Source organism: Oppia nitens, unplaced genomic scaffold (assembly GCF_028296485.1).
Source record: "Oppia nitens isolate AA-2021 unplaced genomic scaffold, nextdenovo-longstitch-racon4-pilon3 scaffold5_pilon_pilon_pilon, whole genome shotgun sequence".
Taxonomy (NCBI): Eukaryota; Metazoa; Arthropoda; class Arachnida; order Sarcoptiformes; family Oppiidae; genus Oppia; species Oppia nitens.
In genome coordinates, this window is record NW_026533243.1 from 7,413,398 (window position 1) to 7,430,047 (window position 16,650).

Below are 16,650 nucleotides of genomic sequence, written 5' to 3' on the forward strand. Positions count from 1 at the left end.
TTAAATGTTGACATTGCTTGAAAATATTGTCTATTATATAGTATTACCGGTAATATTAAAATATTACATTATAAATGGTTATTATACCGGTATTATTAATACAATACATACATCCATTAGTATTATATTTAAATATGACAAAAAACATGTTTGTGTAACAAAAATATTTTTAAAATACCATATTTGTTGTATAGTTTGCATAATGATCTTAATATTTTATAAGTAATGTAATTTTTAATTAACTAAATGYAATATAAATTAATTACTATTTTTTAAAAAGAATATCTTTCAATAATTATCAAAAATATTAATGAAGAAAATGCTCAAGCAAAATTATTGAAACTCACTTTCATTAATAGGAACATCAGGTATACGAAACATTTCTAAATTACCGATAAGCGGGTATCGGGGGTTCAGGTCCGAGATTTTGGCCAAACACGAGTCGCGGTAAAGGTTTTTATGTTTGAAATAAAAATATATTACTGAAAATATAGTTAAACTAATTACTAACAAATATATCAGAAACAATACAATTGATGCAAACATTATTTAAAGCAAATAAAATAATTATATAATTTACATTTTAACCAATTTATAAAAACCGACCGACAATAAGAAAAATTTTAATTAATTTAATTGACGTCAATATAGAAATTAATATTACCGTCAATTTTAAAAACATAAAATAAATAAACAAAATATCATTTGTTTTTCAAACATTATAGTAAAATCTGTGGTTTAGTGTTCAGAAAACAAAAAATATAAAACTTTTGAAAGAATTTGTCTCAAACCTAAACACTAATCATATTTAATAAATTGTATAAAATATGTTTATAAACATCTATTAGTAAATAATATTTTTATTTTATTAATTAATTAATTTTATTATTATTTATTATTTTAAGTAAACAAAGTTTATTAATGTAAATATTTTTCATATTTATTACCAAAATTATTATACTGTATAAATTAGTCTACTGTTTATTTGAATTTATTGTATTGATATTGAAAATAATTTATTAAAATCAACTCATTTTTACTTATAAAATCATTTTGCTTTAAACATTATTATTTATATTAGACTATTTCTATATTATAGAATCTATAAGTATAAAAATTATAACACAATAATTACTTAATAAATTACAATAAAAAATTGTTATTTAAAACAATATATAAATATTATACAATATTATATATAAATAATTAAAACTATATTTAGAAAAACTTATTTTATTAACAAAACATTACTACAAAAAAACTATAAAACATTAAAAATTTTAGATATTACAAACTGTTTTTGTTTTTATAGCTTATTTGCATCAAATTATTCAGTAAAATATATAGATGTGCAACAAATGTTCTCTTACATAGCTAAAAAAATATATAATTATTAATTTGATAAATGATATTATACTGTATTTATATTACATTAAATTTATACTGTATTTATATTACATTGTATCTAAATTGCATTTTATTTAAATTAAATACTGTAAAAATACTATTGATTTATTATTTTACAATTGGAGTAATTTTTTAAATTATTTTTTAAAAACTTAATTATTATATACAAATTGCTTGAAATTTATACAAATAATTAAAAAAGTATATTACATGTCTAACTCACTGGTCATAAGTGCTGTCAAAGTAAGTAAAAACTTTTTACAAAATATCATAATTAATATATAATAGATGAAATCATATAATAAATAGATGAAATAATTACTAATAAATATTTTAAATGTTGATTTGATTAAAAAAATAAATTACTTTATTTTTATATTTTTTTCTAGTTTTACATTTTAACATTTTAGTGTTTACTTAATTATTAATAATATAATAACTATTCTTCTAATAAAATATTAAAATGTAATTATATATAATATATTTGTGTTGATAAACACTAAATTTATATATCGCTACAAAATATTAATATTATTTTTAATTAATTAGTTTGTATGTATACATTTGTGCACATAATGTGCATTTGTATGTAAAATGTATAAAAATTATATTTTGTCATTATTTGTTATTAAAAACAATACTCAGCTTAATGTTCATATAAATAGTTTGTTTTATATTGTGATAAAATTTTCAGATTAATAAATCATTTACATTATTAAAATTATTTGTTAAAAAACATTACTTTCAAAATGAAATTAATATTTGATATCAAACTTTATACTATTTTATTATTAGTATTATTGACAATAAAAGTTGAAATTTTATTGTTTGATTACTTTCCAAACAACAAAATATTTTTTTATGTCATCAAATCACTAAATACTTGTGAAATGTATTTCATTAAAATTGTTGATTTGATAATAATTAATAAGTGATTATTGTTGTCAACTATCATAACTATAGGACAATATTTTATAAAAGTTAATTTAATAAAATAATGGTGAAACAATTTTTCCTTCAATATTTTATTTTTTAAAGTATAATTCAAAAATCGTATATAATTTTTATAAAATATTTTCAGTTTAATTAGTAATCGAGAAATTTGTATAAATAAAATAATTGCTTAATTATTTCAAAAACCAAATGGCATTGAAATGGGAAAAATAGTTTTCCAGTTATTAAATATTTTTTTTATATAGAGTTAGAGTTAGACTTTGTGTGGGAGGTGTGGCCGTCACTGTAAATGTCAGTAACATTATTATATTGACTGTCCCTTTAAAATATTTATTATTATTTATTATTATTATATAAAGTATACGTTGATTGCTATTTATATTGTGCACAATATATGCGCAAAAATATTATGAACTTTAAGCTCATATGTATTATTGCTGAAAATATTTCAATTATATGATCGCTTACTTACTATAAGTTACATTATATTACATTTGATTTGTTCCCCTATTATGTTAATACTATGTATTACTGCACTCGTCTACTATCAAGTTTAACACTGTATATGAACAACAAATTCAAGCTTTATATAAAAATTTATATATATATACAGTTAGTGATGGACCAATTGCAAGATGCGCAATTGCATTGCTATGAAATTGCGTGAAATTGCCGCAATTGCGAAGATGCCGATTGCGAAAATCGCAATCGTATAGTAGCGCCATCTATTTTAACAATAATAAATTGTTTAAAAAATAAAACACATGTTATTATGTAGTTTAAAAATGGATAAAAATAAATCAGTGGTTTATAATTATTTTAATTTAGTTGACACAAAGTATAATTGTAATTATTGTGGCAATTATTTAGTCAAAAATGCTACACGAATGAGAGAACATTTACTAAATGCATGTAAAGGATGTCCACCACAAGACGTGTTATCAACCCTTAAAGTAGAGATTAAGACTAAAAATCTCAAACGTAAAGGTAATTATATCTTCAGTAGTATAGTGGTTAATATCCCATTTATTACAGTAACTGACGATTCAACTGAATCATCGGAGTCATCTCAATCACGAAAGGATGTTCCATCGTTTGTGGACTCAATAACTAAAAAAGATAATGATGACCTCAAGCTTTTATGCGCAAAGTTTGTGTACTCGTCTGGAAGTGCTTTTAGTCTAGTAGAGAACCAAGAGTTCATCCAATTCATTAAAAAATTGAGGCCATCATTTAAAATACCATTAAGAAAAGAATTGTCTAAAGAATTGTTAGACACAACATATTCAATGGTCTGCAGTAGTATAGTGGTTAATATCCCATTAACAAATTTATTTTTAGGTTAACTCTCACAACAATTCATTAATTACAAATACTAATTCGTTTGTTATAATCATCGATGGCTGGTCAAATATCAGAAATGATTCAATAGTTAATATTTGTGTTTGTTTGCCAAAACCTATTTTTTATAAAAGCATTGATATGGAAACTCGAAGACATTCAGGAGAAGAATTGGCTAATATTACTGAAGAAGTTATTAACGAATTAGGTAATAATATTTAATATATATATATTTTTGGGGTACTAACCATTATACTACTGAATATTTTTTTAGGTGTTAACAAGTGTTCAGCAATAATTGCTGATAATGCACGAAATATGTCAAATATGTCACAACGTCTTAAAGAAAAATATCCACATTTGTTGACATTTGGTTGTGTTGCTCATATACTAAATCTTTTAAGTCAAGATATCTGCACAAGTGTGACATATTTTAATGAGATACTTAAGATAACTCGTTCAATAACTGTAGAAATAAAAGATTCTCATTTAAAATTGGCGTTATTTCGTAGATTAGCAAAAGAGAATAAAATCAATTCACTAGTATTAGGGAGCAACACACGGTAAAAATTATTCTTCAGTAATATAGTGGTTAATATCCTATTTTAATCTTTAGATGGTATTCAAATATTAAACAAATGAAACGAGTTTTTAATGGAAAAGAAGTGCTACAAAAAATGGCAATCGATTCCTCAATTAAAATAAATGCTGACATCAAAAAGTATCTCTTGGATACAAATGACAGGTTTTGGACGGATCTGATGACAACAATTAATGTTTTGAATCCAGTTGCAGATGCAATAGCAATCATTGAATCAGATAAAGCAACACTTTCCGATACTATTATTGTTTTTAACAACATATATACATCTATTTTAAACTCATCAATTGATTGCAATATGAAATCTCAGGTTATCTTCAGTAGTATAGTGATTAATATCCCAAAAATTATGTTTTAATAATCTTTTTTTATTTTAGATTTTAAATCATTTCACTAATCGCAAACAAATGGCAGTTTCTGATGCTAATTATTTAACAAATATTCTTGATCCAAGATATAAAGGATTGGATTTGACCGATGAAGAGAGATTTTCGGCAAATAAATATCTCTACGATTATATTGATTCTATTGGTTTTTCAGATAAACTTACAGATATCAAAATTGCATACAACGATTATAAATCAAAAAATGGTAATATTTTTATTTTTGGGGATCTAACCACTATACTACTGAATATTTTTAGGGTTTTTTGCAATTGATTCATTGTGGATAAATATTAAAAATGTGATTCAATGGTGGACTGAATTCAAGGAATATAAGAAATATAAGGATTTATCTAATATTGCAATTAGATTATTGTCAATCCCTCCATCATCTGCTGCGGTTGAGAGAGTGTTTTCAAGTTTTGGAGACATTCATACTAAAAAACGTAACAAATTGACAAATGAAAGAGTTGCCAAATTAGTTTCAATACGTACACATTTTAAATGTATTAATAATAATTTAGAAGATTCATCTGAATCAGAAAATGAGTCTTAATTTTATATGATATAATAAATATTAATTCATTGATTATATGTGCAAATTTTATTAAATTTTTATACATTCCCTCACAACGCAATTTCACGCAATTTCACGCAATTTTCCGCAATTGCGGCAATCGAAAATTGGATTGCGTAAAATTCCCAACACTATATACAGTATATGTATTAATAGTGCAATGTTTAACATTTACACAAATAGAGGTACGAACCGGAATTAAACCAAAACCCGGATTCCAGAACCGAACCGAATTTAATAAATAATTTTAAGTTCTTTTTTATTGGCATTTATTACAAAAAAATAGATTAGATTTTGATATATTTGTAATTTTAATAATTTTTAAATATTTAATTATTTTACAATTTTGAATTTCGAAAATTATTAAATAATTATAATAGATAAATTAATTATATAATACATTAAGACAATATTAGTCTAATACATGTATTATCAGTATATGTATATTATTAATGATAATAATGCAAATTCAATGGATATCGTAAGTTAAAGAAAGTTTTTAAAATAATAATTAAAAAACCGATACATTATTTAGTGAACCCAAACCTAAAGCCTGTTTGTGTTTATGTATCTATATTTGCAATCAACATATAATCGACTAATAGTATTAGTATTACTACTATAATAGTAGTGATAGTGTTATGACGTTATGCGCCATATTATAGCAATTTGTTTATATGTTTGTTAATAATAAGTGACTAATAGGTGTATACTTCCTAACGATGGACAACAACATAACGACCGCACAAATGAATTATTACAACAACAACAACAACAACAACAATAACCACACCAACAGTTGTCTGTCTTTGGCCATCAATAATGGTATTGTTTGTGAGGGTTGGCTAACAAAGTCACCGCCGGACAAGATCTGGAAAACGGTATGTTTTTTGTTGGCATAACTGAGCCATCAATCAGTTGTTTTGTTTGCATTCATTCATTCATTCATTCATTTAATAAATCATTTTTTAAAAATATTTAATAATTATAAACCCTATAGAGTTATGTGCAATGAATTATGTTTTAAAACAAAACTAAAAACAAAAAGTATTAAAACATTTGATATATAATAATAATAATATGAGACGTGAATTGAGGCCAACAAATAAAATAGTTTTCTCGACGACAAAAACTGGTCTTTTTTTAAATAGCTTTAGCTTTAAGGACAGGTATTACTTAATTAGCATAAAAATGATATACTGTATATATATATATATAAAACACTGTTATGTTTTAAATGTTTGAATACATATAACAACTTATATTAATATTAAATTTAAAGTAGAGTTAAAACAGTTGTGTTTGAATAATCTAATTGTATGTGAATTGTGCTCTCATTTTGTTATATATATTATATATATTTGAAGAGAGAGAGAGAGAGAGAGAGAGAGACGTTAATAACAAGTATTGATACGGATTTTGTGTTGCCCTTAGAAATGGCGTCGCCGTTGGTTTGTCCTCCGACTTCCCGGTAATATCCCGGGTCAGTACGTACTCGAGTATTACGCCGACTCAACCAAACGCAAACTCAAAGGACTTATAGATTTGGATCAATGCGAACAAGTAATTAGTCATTTGATTATCTATTTGTTTATTTTATTTTGTTATCATTTAAAGAGCTATTAGTTAATGACTCAATCCGTTTGTTTTTTGTATGGTTTGTATTACACCCACTGTTTTAGGTCGACGCAGGACTACAACTGGAGAACAAAAAAGACAATTTTCAGCATATGTTTGATGTGAAGACTGCGAAACGGACTTATTATTTAGTGGCCAATAGTGAAAGTGAAATGAATAAATGGGTTGAATGTATTTGTTCTGTTTGTGGCCTAAGAATACATGTCGAGGAAGGACAGGATGACAGGTATTCTCCACAACCGAGTCAAGAGTTAGCATTTAGTGCAAACAATAATAATAATAATACCAATAATAACACAAACAGCGTCTCTACCAATGCTGACTCCAACGGAACGTTGACCACAACTATCGCATCTTCGACGCCATCAATCATTACATGTGCTCCCACTTCAAGTACGATCACTTCGTCCAATACATTAGCAAATAATACATTGAAAAACTCTGAAAACATAAATAACATGAAAAATCATATTAAATCAAATCACGCCAAAAGCAACTCAAGAGACTCAACCAATACCCGCACTTCTGTGACACATATTGACGGCCCTTCGGGACCATACATCCCGATTAGTGAGTGTCACACAGGAAAGCCTGTAAACGGAAGTTTAGTAGATTTAGATACTGTGCCACAACTTCCAACTAAACTAAGTCGAACCATATCTGATGAATGTTATGATATTCCCAGACAACTTAATCCGGGCACAGATATGCTGTCCAACAAAACAGAAGATAGTCTATTAGAAAGTGTGCCAAAAGCACCGAAAAGTGCCACAAATCAAAATCATGTTCTGCGAAACACAACAGTGTCGACGATACCTAATCCACCAAAAGTCAATTGGAGTACATATCCGCGTGACTCACCTGAAGCTATGTCTTTGATTACCAATGATTCAACGCGTACTTCAGTGCGAAGCTGTAGCGCAGCGCTCGATCTGACGACTAGACATAGAAGCAAATCAGGTTTGGATCAGCAAAGATCAATATCACCACCAAATCTAGACATTATTCGAGACACTGTGCAAAGCGTTGATGGCAATCAACAGTTTCAACCACCTCCTCGACCACCTAAGCCTCCCAGTCTTAGGCGATCTAAAAGTAAATCAGATGGTTATGGCTCAGTGCCAAATGTGGCTCAACTATACGACATTCCCATAAGTGGCGCTGAATATAATGAAGAAGTGGCTAATAAAAGAGCCCCCATTTGTCCACAAAGTGGTGATTCACCGAAATCATTGGATGAATTGTATGACTTTCCACGAATGAATCCTCGCTCATCAGAAACGACTCATTTTACTGATAGCACTGATAAGGATGCGTCACTTATCAATGCACCCGTTCCTATCAGTACTTTAGATAGATCGACATCACGACACTCCAAACAACACTCCTATACTAACGCCAATCTCGCTGATATGAGACCTCATTATTCCGTTAATAAGGAAACTATATTTAATTACGATTATAAGCCTACCCTGACTTCAGGTGCCGATGAAAATAGCAATGCATTGGCTAATGATTCAACACATGACAGAAGTCCATTGACGCCTAATTTAGCCAATTATTGCAATTCACATATTTCTAGTTCCTTACCAAACAATCTGGTCGTCGGTCCGCCCGCTGTTAATAGAGATCTTAAGCCAAAACGTAAAGGTTCCGACAGTGATAATAGTAATACAACGCTTCCATCGCCTACAACAAAGTCGGCGACAATTCAATTACAACCTCCGCCAGCACTGACGCGTATTCAAAGTGCGGCCACCAAAAGGAGTTTCCGGAAACCCAGGTTTGAATCGGAAATTATAATAATACATGTTGTTTGATATATACTAACTATGTTTTCTTGTTTATATATAAGTGCTGTCCAAACACAGACTACAATTAACGGAACTCTACCGCGAGTACCGTCGAGACATATGCAACAAAACCACAATCGCGAGCCGTCTACTTCTGAAGATGACACCAGTCTTAATGGAAACAGTCGTCTAAACTCATCCAATGAAGAACAAACAGTTAGCATTTAAATTGGATTGTTTTCTATAATTATTGAGACAATAATTAATTTCTATTACTTAGGGAAAGGGAACGAAAGTACCTCCACCTCCGCGTCATTTCGAGGGCTCAGAAATACAATATCTTGATTTAGATCTCGAGTCGGACACAAACTCTCAAAGTCCTCGAACACCTAATGAACATAATCATCAACGAAGTAGTTCAACACTTTCTAACAAAGAGCTGACAACCAGTGCAAGTCATAATCAATCTACCAGTGCGTCGAGTTTGGATTCAACTGTTTACAAAACTGTCGACTTTTTAAAGACACAAGAGTTTAACAAATTGCGACTGAATATGGAGTCATTCAGAAATTGTCAGTAATTTTTAAGATATATATATATATATTATTTTTAAAAACAAATGATTTAATAGACAAATTATATACTCTATATTATTATTATTATTAACAATAAGTTTGTTATAATGACAATTTATAAATCAATTTTAGGGGCAAAATAACAGTCTCTTAAGTAATTGTTTGTTTAAATATCCATATTTTCATAACAAAGTATAAATTTATATTTACATACAAATAGTTTATTACAAAATACATGAGTTTATAATAATTTTTATTATTGAGAAAAGTATTTATATTTATACAGTATATAAAGTTTATTAGACTATTAGTGCCATAAACTGCGATAGTTTAATGACAATCATGATTATAGATTTGGGTGACAAACAACAAACTCAGATTAATTGTAATGAATTTTTTTTAGTGTAAAGCATTTATATATTTTAACAGTTTATTTACAATTTTATTGCTTTAATTGTTTGTAATTAATTATATATTTATATATTTACCGCTTTATTATTATTATTCATAATCATCGGACAAACGATTTATAAAATACATGTTTATTATTATAATGTTTGTATTGATTGAATCGTGCAATCAATCACTTCTGTGATCCATTAAATTTAATTTCATTAACTTTTTTATTATTAATTAAATGACAATAATTTAATATTATATGTTTATATTATATTTCTATTATTAAAATTAACATTTAATAAATTAATTTTTTTAGTAAAAATTGAAATGTTTGATTTTTAATGTTAATATCTTATTACAAATATGTAAATTTGTTTGCATAAACTTACCGTAATATTTACCAGTATATTGGATATACCGGTTATTATTTATACACTGGAATTGGATCACTAAAGTACAGTAAACTATTATTATAGCGTACGGTATTTATCACTATTTAAATTTATAACACGTTATGTATTAAATAAATAAAATTTATTATAAAATGTTTGACAATATATAGTGTAAATTAATGGTGTAAATTTACAGTATATTAAAATTAAAATATCAATTATATTAGTAAACTAAACTAATTTATATTTTTTAAATAAAACAAATACTAATTATATATATATAATATAGGATAAAATAAATGTCTAATTTTGTTTTTGCGGTTCGGGTTTTACATTGGATTTAGAATCGGTTGGTTTTACATCAACTTTGGTTTGGATAGTGTTTAGTGTTGCTTCTGATGACTTTATGTCCGAACCTTCCGTAACTTTAGTCTCGTTTGTTTCGGTAAAATCTTTGGCTTTAGTTTTATCGGTGTTGTCGACGACCTTTTGTTGCAATTTATTGGTCGAACCGATTTCAGACATAATCATGGATTTGGTTTTCTTTGTCCAGACGGCAGATATGGTCGGCTTCTTATTGGGAATGTTGTCCATAAAGTATTCTGTTTTTTCTTTACTCTTTACTTTATTTGTCTGAACCGCTTGTGTTATAAGACTCGGTGTTAATGTGGTTTGTAGTGATCGCACAGTTATTCTGTAATAGAAATAAATTAAGATTTAATTTATGTGTGACTGAAAATTGTTGTCACAGACAGACACACACACACACACACATACCGCGGCAATGCTGCCAATACAAGAATTATGACAATCGCCAACCAAGTCCGGGGATCATATGAAACATGCTATCAATTATCAATATAGTTATTATTTAATAAATTAAGACTTCAAGTTCTGACGACAACTTACCTGTATTACCATATAAGCATCGGATGAGAACATACCTCCGAGTGTGAAGTAATTATAGACGTATGCAAATGAAAAATAACTAACAATACTGAACAAGAGTGCCATCACATGTAGTATTGACCACGACTTGTATTCAATGGACACGTGAACCAAATTAACTAAAATAACTGCAGTGAATACTATAGTTCCTAAAAAATATTAATTCATACAAATCATTAGATGATTATTATATTCTGTAATATATTATTTAACATTTTAATAATAGTTATAATTATATCCGAACCGAACTCATAAAACCCAATATCGGTGTCAAAGAAGAAAATTAATGGCACGAAAAATATTACAATACTTTGATAACAGGCGTCAAACATATTCACCCAAAATGAATAATCTGTATAAACCTGAAAATTAATAATACAAAACATAGGATAATATGTGTAAAAAATACAGAATAAATGTCACCAAAAAAAAACAAAACAAATTATCACTAAARCTATGTTTCTTCGGGAATTCCCGAAACTTTATTATTTATTAAATCGTCGGGAATTTAATATTTATAGAAATATGGTTCATTTTGAATAAAATTAACGCCTATTGTTTTTCCCGATTTTTTGTGTTTTTTTGACAAAATCCCGAAAAATATTTATAAAATTAATTTAGTTAATTTTGGTCATTTTAAATCCCGAAAAAACATAGCTATAATAATCACTTACTCTTGATTTACGTCCTCTCGCATAGAGATGTGGATATTTGAGAAGCAAATCTGATGGACAGTCTCTGTCATAAATGCCTAAAATCATCGGTGGAAACGATGTAAACATTGCGTTAACAATCATCAAATACAACTGATCTATCATAACAGCACCACTCCATCCACAATATATTTGAAACCAAAGTATCACAAAAACACAACTCTTTTAATAAAAAAAATATTAATAAATATAACATTAAAGTTATAGTAATAAATTAATAGAGAATTTATATTATTATTATTATTATTATTTACTGCATTCTTATAGAAGAAGTATAGGACAGTTCTGGCTAAACGATAGTAACTCCAATTCCCGTGAACTAAAAGTAGACGTTCCAGATATAGAAATCGCGGTAATGAAAAATCACTGGCCATTACTGCTTGTGTACCCTCTTGACCTGAAATACCTGTTCGCATCCACAAAATAATAATAATATTACCGGTAATTAATATTTTAGTAAATTTTAATTAATATTTGATATGATCGACAAATACTGCATTACCAATGCCAACATCAGCCGTTTGAATCATAGCGACATCATTAGCGCCGTCGCCAATGGCCAGAGTCATCACTTTAAGAATCTCTTTAACATGTTTGACAACTTCTCCCTTTTGCAACGGAGTGGCTCTACAACAGAGCACCGAACTGTAAAATTGTGCCAACTCTAAGAAATAGCCGACAAACTCTTTATCGGTGACAAACGATAATGTCTTGCCATCGACAACGAGTCCACGTTTGCTTCGAACAATTGGATCAATAGTACAAGTTTGTGGCCTTCGAGCGCCCCAAAGAATAATATTCAAAAACCATTGCATAGCTTTAGACATCTCTACATCTTTGATGGCTTTTGTGACGCCCTGTTCGTGAAGTTGTCGCAAATGCTTCCGCAAATTGTGTAGTGTTTTGTCCTAAAAAATCATATTTTTTTAATCAACAAATAGTCTCAATTTATTATCAAAGTTTTCATTACTTTAGATTCAATTGTCAGATATTCAACGGTCATATTTTTAGTAAATAATTCACACGAATAGGCAATATTAACTGCAGTCTCAACTTTATCACCGGTTAGTACCCAAACGACAATACCAGCCAATCGAAGATTGGCTATAACTTCTGGTACTCGTTCTTGTAGACTGTCCTCAATACCAGTGGCGCCGAGTAATGTCAGATTGCATTCAATTCGATTATATGATTCTATCAGCACTTCTTCTGAATTTTTTAACGACTGTTCGGCTTTCTTATGGTTTTCATTCCATTTATTGTATTCCTCTTCAGAAAGTATTCTCTTAGACATACAGAGTGTTCTCAAACCTTGTTTACTATAATAGTCTAATTGTCTTTTTGTTGTGTCGATAATTGTTGTCATTTCCTGGTCATCAGTTTTGGCCAAACTCTCCAAAATTGCCGAATCAGAGCCTTTGCAAAACAATATGATTTCATTAGTTTTGGGATGTTTTAAGATAATCGACATTTTCTTTCGGGTCGAATCAAACGGCAGTATATTTAATAATTTGAATTCAATGGTTCCCTCAGAAGGAAGGCTCACTAAAACCATCTCAGAGTTTCGTTTCAAAAGTTTAATACTGTAGCGAAAAGCAGCGGTAACTAAGGCAACCTCATCGGGACTTTCAGACTCATAGATTGGTCTTAATGGTAGCGGTGATGGGCTACGGGATTTCTGTGACCGTTGAGATGCCGGTGATCCCGAAGATATAAACGATATCAACGAACTGAGCGGTCTTTTTATTGATGGACTCTTATCAGTCTCTTTTGGCGGTGATATCTGATCGAGATATTGTCCACTAGCGGTCATCTGATCTTTATGTGGAAATTTGGAGGCGACTGCAGAATTACAAACAGACAACAAAATAAAAAAGTCTTGAATGCGTTTGTTTTGTTCGGATAACTCGTAAGTAGTTTTTTGATTGGATTCCAAGTTCTCTTCGGAAGGCATTCTCTGAGCCATTAGTGTTAGCTCTTCTTTTAGGTGTGGATTCAATAGAAACTCTTCACTGCCATTGCCATCAAAATTACAATTATCTTCAGTCAATTGAGGCTTTTGATGACTATAGTCAATGCCACCAATAGAACACCGGCGAAACACCATATGATTCTCAGTCAATGTTCCCGTTTTGTCGGAAAATATGTATTCAATTTGTCCCAAATCTTCAGTTATGTTAAGTGCCCGACAAAACACTTTTTTACTACTTTTTTCATCAATCATATGTATGTCTTGATGTATATGATATACTTGTCCCAGTTTTATCAATTCAATGGTCACATATAAAGACAATGGAATAATCACTTGATATAACACAATGAATGTCCAAAATATTAGAAATCCATTGTATGCCGGACTAATAGATTGGTAAGGATTAAGATATACCACTTCTCTCCAGTCTTCGTAAGACGTCAGCCAAATGGCGTAACCTTTTTTAAATGAATAATTGTTTGACAATAAAATAAATAATTAATGGTTTGACTTACCAATAGATCCAATTAGACACATGAGTAACAAAATGACAACACACCAAACAACATCTCTATTCATATACTGTTCTAATTTGCTTCTCTTAGATCGCGGTCCGCCATTGTTGAGCATAGCTTTAGTTTCATGACCCGCATAGACGACTAAGCCATCAATAAAATCTGTATTTTTCAGAACACAATCTCTAAGAAGTAGATTATCTTTATTAATGGATATCTGTTCTCCATTTGATTCCGTTATAAAACCACTAAACCGATAGATCTGAGAGTTGGGTGCATCGCATTCAACAATAGCCGTAAAGTTTTTCAGACTAAACGTAGAACTCTGTTTGGCGTATCCTTTGACCACTTGTCGTTGTTTTAGATTACTTTCTCCGTCCAAATTAGCCGTTTCGACATAACAAAGACCAGACTCATCACTTGTTTTTAGTATAAGAATATCTGCGGGAACTTTTTCATCACCTAATTTGACAAATATTCAAACATTGTTGAAAAATTAATGTTTTTTCTCTAAATATTTCGGTTAAATTACAAGACAAGTGGACAAAATCGCCGACATATATGTCCTGCCATTTGGTTTTAACAAAACGATTGGTTTTTCTAAAATACCAAAAGACAAACACATAAAACTTAATATTCAATAATTTATTTCTTATTAATTTATTGCTAAAACTTCTTGTTTTTCAATAGTTATTGTTTTATTATTTTTTGTGGTATAACTTACGCATCAAAGCGACGACATATCGAGTTATTAACTTTTTTGTCGGACCGATAGCGCCGATAGTCTTCAAAAATATCTTTAACGGCTGTAACGCTCAATACGAATAAAAAGGGAAGCATTTGGACTTCTTTGGCAAAGGCGGTGATACCTAAAGATAAACAAATCATTGACAACAACAACAACAACAACATATGAGACATGTTTTTATGATATGTTATGTCTATGAGTGTGTGTTAGTGACCATTGCATACCCGGCACCCAATTGAGTAGTTGTATGCCCAAGAAGTACAAATTGGCGAACCGATGAAACTGTTCGAACAGATTCTTCGGCAAGAATGTCAATACAGTATATTTAGTGGTCCGGATCCGGTTGTTGGCGTACGTGGCGTTAGTACCGATTGTGTCCACAATATTGGCCCGAACTCGACGATTGACTTCACCGGTTGGCTTACGGCCCGAACACAGACCAAACATCGTTAAACTAACTGTTAATGAATTACTTCTGTAGTGTAAATAAGAGTACAAATCGATATCATATTATTAGTGATATCTTTGGATCAGATGTTCAATCGATTTAATGAAAAGCAATTCAAAGACAGAATTTTGGCAAAGAATCCAAAATCGAATGTTTTGCACAAACACTACGTCGACAGCAATCAACCAATCAGTGAACAGTAAAGACTGTTTGTGGGCGGAGTTTGTTGTATATGTCAACACATGAATGACAAGCGATTGCCAATCAATACAAGTAGTGGTCAATGATTATCACCATTTGATCCCAACATTATGTGTCCACTCATAATAATATGTCAACAAATTTAGTCATTAATTGTTTATTTAATGTTAACTATCAATAAAAAGTTGGGTTTGTTTTGTTTGTTTCATAAACTTTGTAAACTAATCCAGTGATTGGTTTGTTTTTTAATGTTAAGTTAATGTGACTTTGATTTAGTTGTTTTTACTTTTTAATTAAAGACATTATGGAAACCAATTTAATTGTCAACCAATTGAGTGAACACTTAAATAGTGACCAAATATTTTCGGTAAATTTATTTTAAATTTTGATTTTATAGTCGATTTATTTTTGTTATTATCGGTAACTTTTAATGTCTTTAAAATTAGTTGATTCACGAAATAATTGATGATATTTGTGGTATTTGTGACTTAAAAACTGACAAATATGTTCCGACAGTTTTTACTACTGAATTACAATTTGGTGATTGTATCGCATTATTTAAAAGATTATTATTACAATTGATTGATATTCGGACCAAACATGAGGTGATAATTATGACACACTGTTTCTTGCTTTTAATCTATTGTTTTTATAATTAGTCGTTACAACAATTACCTGAAGATATCCAGAAGTTGACATTAGAGTGCATTGAAGTTCGGCGACCGGAACTAAGAAAAGCCATCATCAATGAGACGATTGCCGAAAACAATCCGGTGCTCAAAGATTTTTTCTGGAAATTAAATGTCGTCTTAGATAGCGATAAGATGTCTGATTTGAACGAACCACTTGTCAATCTGGATCTGAGTGTCACCGAAAACAATAGAAATAGGATTGTGTCACTTGAATTAGACAGAGACGAGTTGACTCATGTTATCAAAACATTAGAAGAAGCAGAACAAGAACTCAGACAATCGTATTGATTAACATTACTGTCAGAAAAATACTGAAATTAAAATTTAATTTACTGTAAAAATATAAAATTTAC

At 29.3% G+C, this 16,650-nt stretch overlaps 3 protein-coding genes across 3 annotated transcripts; 2 read left to right on the forward strand and 1 right to left on the reverse strand.

Annotated features, from left to right (window-relative positions):
* The first annotated feature begins 5,878 nt into the window (after positions 1 to 5,878).
* On the forward strand, positions 5,879 to 9,296 carry LOC128960926 (GRB2-associated-binding protein 1-like). The gene is made up of 5 exons (XM_054307095.1): positions 5,879 to 6,144; positions 6,698 to 6,826; positions 6,946 to 8,684; positions 8,757 to 8,910; positions 8,975 to 9,296. The coding sequence occupies exons 1-5, from the start codon at positions 5,986 to 5,988 to the stop codon at positions 9,272 to 9,274; spliced, it is 2,481 nt and encodes an 826-aa protein (XP_054163070.1). The 5' UTR covers positions 5,879 to 5,985; the 3' UTR covers positions 9,275 to 9,296.
* A 1,067-nt stretch (positions 9,297 to 10,363) lies between these two features.
* On the reverse strand, positions 10,364 to 15,610 carry LOC128961704 (phospholipid-transporting ATPase VD-like). Its single transcript, XM_054307964.1, has 12 exons — positions 15,181 to 15,610; positions 14,933 to 15,077; positions 14,741 to 14,808; positions 14,209 to 14,670; positions 12,692 to 14,151; positions 12,224 to 12,629; positions 11,976 to 12,127; positions 11,683 to 11,883; positions 11,253 to 11,370; positions 10,970 to 11,157; positions 10,838 to 10,905; positions 10,364 to 10,754 (listed from the first exon to the last, which is right to left on the reverse strand). Exons 1-12 carry the CDS (start codon positions 15,401 to 15,403, stop codon positions 10,364 to 10,366), a joined length of 3,882 nt encoding a protein of 1,293 aa, XP_054163939.1. The 5' UTR covers positions 15,404 to 15,610.
* LOC128961806 (COMM domain-containing protein 8-like) lies at positions 15,602 to 16,638 on the forward strand. The gene is made up of 3 exons (XM_054308086.1): positions 15,602 to 15,972; positions 16,052 to 16,210; positions 16,265 to 16,638. Exons 1-3 carry the CDS (start codon positions 15,910 to 15,912, stop codon positions 16,583 to 16,585), a joined length of 543 nt encoding a protein of 180 aa, XP_054164061.1. The 5' UTR covers positions 15,602 to 15,909; the 3' UTR covers positions 16,586 to 16,638.
* Positions 16,639 to 16,650: the final 12 nt, after the last annotated feature.